This window comes from Synchiropus splendidus, chromosome 16 (assembly GCF_027744825.2).
Source record: "Synchiropus splendidus isolate RoL2022-P1 chromosome 16, RoL_Sspl_1.0, whole genome shotgun sequence".
Lineage (NCBI taxonomy): Eukaryota > Metazoa > Chordata > Actinopteri > Syngnathiformes > Callionymidae > Synchiropus > Synchiropus splendidus.
In genome coordinates this window covers 13990001-13998405 of record NC_071349.1, presented here as the reverse complement: position 1 = coordinate 13998405, position 8405 = coordinate 13990001, and the positions used below count along the sequence as shown (strand labels likewise).

Here is an 8405-nt window from a genome sequence, read left to right as displayed (position 1 = left end):
GACCCTGCTGTGAGAACAACTGCTCGCACTGTCCTGTTCCCACTCGGGCAAGCGAGGGCAGCTGAAAACATAAGTTCACCTCTTGCCTTATCCGCCTCGTCTATACCCCTGATGACGAAACCGTGGGGCCTTTGAAGGGCCCTAAGTTTATCAGCATTAAATTGCATTCCTGACATAGTTGCGAGGGGACTGAGCTGCAGTGTAGCTGCTCTGTGACCTGGAAGACTTCAACGCTAATGAGGCCCGGAGAAAAAAGTTCGCTAAGTTGTCAGGCCTGTTGCGCTCGTGATGGACAGGTCGATCCATTGCTATTTACACGTGACACTCGAATGTCTTGTTGGTTGTACACACTCACACGCACACATGCAGTTTCTGTCAACTTGACGCGCTACAGAGGCTCACACAGATATGTAGTGGAAGGCTGACCTCTAGCGGTTTACTGTGGTATTGTTGTAGTAAGCAAATATAATTTCTAACTGTTCTGACGGTGAATTTAAGTAACAATATTAACATATAATTTAATACAGTATAATGCATCATATAAACTTAAAAACACAATTTTTTATCTTCACAAAACGGCTTTGATTTTTCTCCCTTTCAAAGTACTACGTTGCCATCTCTCAAAGTGATGTTGATTTATCTTTTGAAGTCAAAATGTTGCGGTACATTTTGACTTTTAGAAGTCAAAATGTACCGCAACGGTACATTTTGACTTCTAAAATGTACCGTTGCGGTACATTTTAGAAGTCAAATTGAGCAATATTATGTAGCATGTTGGTTCCGAGCATCTGAATTAAAACAAAAGATAAAAAAAAAACATTTTTGGTGTGAAAGCTGACAATTTTAGGAAGTAATTTCACAAACCAAAGCGTTAACTGTTACTACATTTATTCTTCAAACAACATATAGTAGTTTACACAAAAAGAAGCTTTTGCTTCAATATTTACATCTTTTGGAGGCAAAATAAAAAGAAAACATTCTTTGGGTCTCACCATGCAAAACAATAAATAAGAATCTAGACAGTGCTTCGCATGGTGCGGTCGGCGTTGCAAATTAGCGGCACAAAAGAGAGATTTTGAAGAGTTTGCTATAAATAAAGCTTCCCTGGTCCCAACAGTCCTCAGGCATGTTGTTAGGAGCACTTCCATGTTTGCTACAGAACAATGCTTTCAGCCACTTTGAGGTGATTCTCGTTGGTAAAGTGCTGGCCGACGAACACACGTATTCAAAAATGAGATCAGTTTGAAGCTGAATTTACAGAGAGGAACTGCAGCATCAGATGAAACACGAAAGATCAGCGAGGCCTTCGAACGTCTGACTCCAGTTTGACGTTAAAATCACTAAATTACAGCTTCACAGTCTGTCACTGAGCCCCGCGTCCTCCCATGCAGACAGAAGAGAAGGGCGTCCCTCAGGTGATCACTTGCGGTTCCCAGGTCTGGCTGGCCACTTGGGGTCTGCACTGTGTGATCACTGGAGGACCTGTGGGGGTCTGGCTGTCCAGGCAGAGACCGCTGACCGTGTGCTGCAGGGCCGGGCCTTTGGGCTTCCATTTCTGAAAGTCAGTCAGGATTTTCACTCGGTTTCCATTGTTTATATTCAATGAAACACATGAATTAATCTGAATTTGAAAATCACATTTAAACAACAACAACAACAACAACATAATAATAATAATAATAATAATAATAATAATAATAATAATAATAATAATAATAATAATAATAATAATAATAATAATAATTTTGAGTCAGTACATTTCCACAAAACCAAAGAAAGATTCACAACAAAAACACAGAGGTATAACACATCAAGATTAAGAATTTTATTTCCCTGACTGAGGAAGATTCAGACATATCACAGGGGAAATAGGATTTTATGCAAATACTAGCCCAGCAGGTTCACATTAGTCAAATGTTTCGGGCTGAGTCAGACGAGGCGGATTAACCTTATCAAATGATTGATTGACCTGTCGGTGGAAAGAGCAGAGTGCAGCCAGGACGAGTGAGGAGAAACAAATGCTTTCCTGATAAAGTCTCCTCTGAGCTCCGAGTGTGACACCAGTTTGGAAATGTTACGCAATAAAAAATAAATAAAAGCACAAAGATGTTCACTTAAATTTCTCTAAACGTCACTCTGCTAGGGAGAAGTGTCGAGGGAGTCCGGGTGCGACTCCAACTGTCAGTATCAGGAGGCGTGTGAAGCCAAAAAACTCATCACATGAGACCTCAACTGTCGGACTCTGTCCACCACACTGCTTCAAATTTCAGACTCTAGTTCAATTGAATTTGACACCTCAAATTTGTCGTTGGCCTATTTTCCTTTTTGTTATTGTTCATCTGATAAGAGGGATGTATTATGGAAGAAGTCAGAGGGGAGGACTGAACATTTAAATGCGTAGGCTGCAAACTGTCACTCAAAAAAAAGAAAAATAAAGTTTGCATGTATAAGAGTGATCCGCCTCAGCGCACTCTCAGGCCTCACAGTGGCGTCAGTGAAGTGTATTTTTAAACCTCCTCTATATTTCATGAATGTCGTACAGTCAACCCGAACTTTGCAGGGCTGGAACAATAAAGAACAGAAAAAACAGAATATTGTGTTTGTGTTTTATTCATAAGGCGGCTAATTCAATATTCAGATCCGAGAACAAGACTGGCTCGGTGTGAAGATGCACAGAGCAGATTTTGGAAGCCATATGGAGGCTTATCAAAGTTTGGGGGTGAACGGAGGGTTAATCTTAAAATCCCAACAGACTCCCTGTCTGCGTTCGCTACATCAGTGGAGTCAGTTGAGACACGAGGAGACCGAACTAATGAGGTCCGCTATTATGACCAGGAGATACTGTGCTGAGACGGGTGATCATTTAGAATCAACACCCCATTAAAGACGCTTCATTAGCTCTTGAATTTGGTTCTGACTGCCACTGCAAAAGTGTCTTAATAACAGCTGAATGTGTAAGATATTATTCATATTGTACCTGTTGAATGTAACAAACACAATTCATTTTAAATGTAATTAAAAACTTTTGACCTACAAAAAACTGTAATGGTTATTAGCCCTCTTCTGAATTAATTAAAATTAGAATTAGATTATATATTTCAACAATTAAAATTGTGAAGACAGCAGAAAATGAAGAATTTAAAGTCATGGAAAACACTATAACAGAGCATTAAAAATATATAATATAATATAAATTATCATTTTAATCACTTCCATTGAACATAAAAATGTACTTTTTCAAGTTAGACCTAAAGATAAAGTAGTGAAAGTCAGGTCAGCTATGACTTTATTTTATTTTTGTTCATGACAGCACTTTATCCCAAAGCACGTTCCTAGTTGGTGGGATCCCCACTGACCATGGCAATAAAGTTCATCCTGATTCTGGCTTAAAGGTGGTAAAGGTCGTAGCTTTGAAAGTTATGGGTCTAAATGGAAGACGGTTGACTGAACTGAGGAGCCAGTGACGGACACTCAATCAGACAGCATGTGCCGAGGTCAAAAACTTTTCGCTGATGTCCAGCGGAGGATTTATTGAGTTGGAGCAAAGAGTTTATCAAAAACTGACTTCAGCAGCGCCGTTAATCTCAGACGGGCAAAAGCTACAACGCATTTACCAGGCTTTCTGAAACTTTTTGCGGATAGAAACTTGATTTTGTGAGCTTTTTTAAAGTTCAGGATGAAGGCAGGTGGTACATGGGTTTGACAAGCCTGAGCCACGGCCATCATTTTTATTCCGAGAATTGAGTCCAGATTCTGTTTGACTGAGTGAAGATTTGTTTTTCCTTTTATGGAATTCAATAGTCACGACAAGCCGACAGCCTGAATGACTGCATGTTGCTTGGCTCACTCCCAAAAAGACTCTCAAAGGATTTAAACCCACCAACACACCGACGAGAGGATGGTCTGGCAACTGCCCCACACACTCGTTCATGTGTTTCACGTTAACAACTCGGCTTCAGAGTCATGAATCAAGCAGCTGATAGCGAAAGAGCCGACGTCGATTCATCCCTGGAAACCCACTCTTTGATGCTGCCGGACAGGTCTTCTCCAGAGACTTCGACACCTACCTGTCTGGGTTCTTTTGCGTTGCAAGGCTCCATCTTGACCTTTGACCCGGCAGTGAATGCTGAAATGGCTAAGCAGAGGTCCTGCTGTCTGATCAGAGGCTCAATCAGCTCCCACCTCTGGAATTAAACACAGCCACACGCAGGAAATTGAATCATTACAGAACCATGACCCAGCAGTTTTCCCATCAGTATGAAAGGAGCCTTTTATACAACTTTAAAATGAGCTGCATAGCAACAGGTGATCGAGCTGATTTAATTCAATATGATACATTTTAAATCAAATCAGGCAAAAAAAATGACGTTTTTCATATTTGTATTCACTTCAAAATGTCACACTGACCTGTGCCTGCGGTCGGTTGCCCCCCACACCGCGGCACTCAGCTAGTCCCAGGACATCGGAGCCACGAGACTCCAGACACAAGCCACCTTGCTTGAGCACACTGGACACAGCGTCCTGCTCAGGGACCCTGCAGGTGGATCAGACAAAGTTTCAGATTAGACAATAAGATTGATATTCAGATGATCGTGTAACACGGAGTGGGGCTGCTTTCTATCACGTTGACAAACAGGCAGCGGTAGAAGGCGGAACATGTGACAATAGAGAGGACCTGCAGCCATGTGAAGAGACCCAAAGAAACAGAAGACAAAAAAGGATCTAAAAGAAGTAGCTTCTTCAATTCCATGCCGGTGCCCATTACAATGTTCTGGCAATTCATCAGTGCCCCAGCGGGGGCATCTTCCTTTACAGGTCTTGTTCCAAAACGCACGGCGAACATTTCCCATTTTCCAAGACGCTGACTTCATAAATCAAGATGGAGTTCCACACCAGTTTTTAAAGGCTCATTAACAATAACCATCATCGTGATGAGAATTATAAGTAGTTAAAGGGTGATTCAATCAACATCAGAATGCTAAACTTAACATCCCATCTTTATTATTTAGTGACTTGTATGAGGACACATGGATGAACACTTCATGAATGAAAAAGTACCTCAGCTCTGGATAAACGTTCTCCATGTACCAGCGGAAGGGTTTACAGTTCAGCTTCCGCCTGAGGGTGAGCCGGTCAGTGATGCTGCAGGAAAAAGTAAACACAAAAACAGAATCTATCATTTATTGTGATTTAAAAAACTCATTTATTTTCCATTTTTTTGGTTCAAGTCTGGCGTGTTTTAGTCAAACAGCAGTTCAGTGCAGCCTCCAGAGTAGTAAAAACAGAATTAAGAGCCGGTCTGAGGCAAAAGTTTAGAAACTTTACGACCAAATATTCACTCTAGAGACTGAATCAGCTGACAGATGTTACTTTCCTTTCACTCAGAGAGAAACACAAGGATGAAAAATGGCTACACATTTTGCATCTACTGCTGTAATGACAGACATACCCGTGAATAAAGTAGCACCAACCTGCCAAAAGCCTTCCCCTGAGCTGACGGTCTTGCAGAGTAGTAGTATTGTTTGTACTCGTCCATCCACACCTCCGCAGCCCGCCGCGTGTTCCTGCAGACAGATGCTCAGTGATGATGTGCAGAGCGCTGGGCGGGTGTTGTTCCTTGGCAAATGTTTTTGACGTGAGATCACAGTTTGACAGCTACTATCATGTCTGAACTGTTGTGTGATTCATCGTCATGTCCTGACAACACCCTCCGGAAAACTTGTCTTTGGTGAGGGACACATCTCCACCTCAGGGTCCTTTCTTCTAACTGCCTTGATTGAATCTCGTTTTTTTTTCTCCAATAAAAATTTCAGTGAAACTTCTTGACAATTATTATAATAACAATGTTATTACCATCAGGAATTTCAGGAAACCCACTCACTTGATGTAGGTGAGAGCGTTGCCTTCTGGGAAGTCATATGGATGTCTCTTTCTGAACACGTGCCCCACCCGGCTGCAGGGAAGAATCTCCAGGCTTCCCCCGCACATCCACACCCGGAAGGAGAGTTCTGGGGAACCATGCATGTGACTGTTGTTATCTCCAGGGTTGCTAAAAATTCCACCTTAAAGAGTTCACTCACCGAAGTTCTCCCCTCCCCAGATGTCCATGTGGGTGTCATACTGGCCGAGGTGGTTGAACCAGCTCTTGTCCATCACAAAGATGCCACCAGCGATGACAGGGGTCCTGCAGATGTTTAGAGTTGAGCGCTTCCTGCTTCCAACCCAGCATGACAGCAAACATTGGCCCCTCTAAGCCCAGTGAGCAGTGCTGACGTTGAATCACATTTGATAGCTACTGACCACTGCTGACACCAAAGCTAAAAAAACTGTTTTATTTTCTATATATTTATCTCTGCATCAGAGTGTGCACAAGTATCTATGCATGTGTGTCTCTCATCATAAAATCAGATTCTCCCTGAAATCAAAACATGTTTAGAATTGTGTCCTTTTTTTAAAAAAAAAGACAGTGAGTTTCCCCGACCTCCACTTCCTGTTGACATCACAGATACTGCAGCCCTAGTGAACTGTGATACAGTGTGAGAACTTGTGAGATTTGACCCCAAACTGAAAATATTTAGCAGTGAAATAACCTCCTGGGATTGATTAACCATGTGAAATATTATTTTTACAATCATTCAAAATGGACCTGATGGGCTGCGTCGGGTCACTTCTGGCCATTTTCTGCTCTATTGGAATCTGCTCCCATTTGAAGTGAAGGCTCCAGTCGAACCCTGTCATCAGATAGAGGAGAAACATTCATGTCCTTCCAGAGTTGTTTGATTTGTTTTTTTTTAATTTTCATTGCTACATTCCAGCTCTGTATGAATGAAGTGAGTGTTTCTGGTCCCGACCTCCTCTCAAGTCCGCCGAGGCTGCTAAGTAGGCAAAGTTGTCCAGGCTGATGACGTCGATGATGGGGCTGACCACTCGTGTGTGATCCTGCAGTCAGAGAGAGACACACATGAGCACTAATAATGGTCCCTAAATCATACAAGAAACATCTCGTGTGATAATCTGTAACTATAATCCCAGACGCCAGTCTGATAAAATGACTGAAGTCGAGCTGGAGATAAGATGCGTTTGAGATCACAGTGTTTGTGTGATGATATCTGACTGTGAAAACTGTTATTTGCTCGCCAAAATTATTCACACGCTTGCGTTGCTGCGTCAAGTATTTGCTGCAGATATGAATAGTGAGGATTGTTTCTGGAGGCAAAAAAAACCCCAAAACGGATTATTTAATGCCACCTCTGTGTTTTGAATTAGCGCTGCTCTCATCCTCTTCGCTCCCAAGTTGAACCCGACACAAACTCCGAGCGCAATGCTCAGAAAAGATGTGTGGAGTGCATCTCTGTCAGAGAGAGTTTTGGGGAGTGATGCTCCGAAGAGCTGGGAGCCATCCAGACTGACTTGTAATGGGTGTGTTTTCGGGCATGAGTAGGCACATTAGCAGTGAAGCGCTCATTATCTCGGCGGTGGATCTGTCTGACTGGAGCTGCAGCTGAAAACTGCTTCTGCACCGGATTAGGATGAATGAAGTGTTTAATGTGCTATAAAACGATTGTCATTCATTTGTTGTGCGACATTAGCATAAAAAATACCAAATTTACGACATAATATTGAAACAATTCTTGATTATTAAAATGTAAAAATCTATTTAAAATGAATTAAAACACTACTTAAAAGTCCTACAGGGTCACATAAATGGAAATATCTCAAAAGTGATAGCCTTTCAAGACTTATAATCACTTTTTATCATCATCAATTTTACACCAAGGAAGTAAAGACTTACACGGTGAAACAGCTGTCTATAGTACATTGAGGTGGCCGATAAAATGTTTGTTACCATAATATTATAAGATGCAGAGAAAATAGAAAAATGTATTTTTTGTATCATTTCATATACAGGTTCACAGTGCAAATGAAAATTATAACATGACAACATGAAATACTCATTTTATTTTAACTACTACCAACTATTTGTGAAGAAAAACAGAAAAAATATAATTTCAAAATTTTAGAATACAAATAGTAGTTAATTTTGAAAGTAGCATTTTCCTTGTAGTTTTGCTACGAGCGTCTACTCATTCAGTTCAACTTTAGGTATGAAGCCACTCAGCTCAGTCCAGCAAGGTGCAAATGATACATCGAACTATAGTGTGACTGAACAGTCCAGTCCAGTAAATCCTAGTATGACTTCATCAACCAGTGACATATTTACCGGAGTGGATTCATTCTGGTGAATGCAAATGTTTCAAGTGTCATTTACCAAGTTAAAGAGACTGGCTGGAACACAGATGGATGTATTAAGCTCTTGGTGACCTGTAACGCCACACCATTGTGGCTCCAGTAATATCATTGACTATTGGATCCCCTGAGTACAGAGTGGCTGACTCACTGACACG

The 8405-nt window shown here is 41.4% G+C and overlaps 1 protein-coding gene across 1 annotated transcript in view; it reads right to left on the bottom strand.

Annotated features, from left to right (window-relative positions):
• Positions 1-858: 858 nt before the first annotated feature.
• The window catches only part of galnt16 (UDP-N-acetyl-alpha-D-galactosamine:polypeptide N-acetylgalactosaminyltransferase 16), an 18651-nt gene continuing 11104 nt past the window's right edge, over positions 859-8405 (bottom strand). Inside the window, exons 7-15 of the mRNA XM_053845859.1 lie at positions 6852-6939; positions 6647-6731; positions 6081-6184; positions 5882-6008; positions 5472-5564; positions 5059-5142; positions 4408-4534; positions 4068-4184; positions 859-1555 (exon numbers count right to left, since the gene is read on the bottom strand). Coding sequence (XP_053701834.1) covers positions 1412-1555; positions 4068-4184; positions 4408-4534; positions 5059-5142; positions 5472-5564; positions 5882-6008; positions 6081-6184; positions 6647-6731; positions 6852-6939 — 969 coding nt within the window. The 3' untranslated portion in view covers positions 859-1411. The remainder of the gene's footprint in view (positions 1556-4067; positions 4185-4407; positions 4535-5058; positions 5143-5471; positions 5565-5881; positions 6009-6080; positions 6185-6646; positions 6732-6851; positions 6940-8405) is intronic.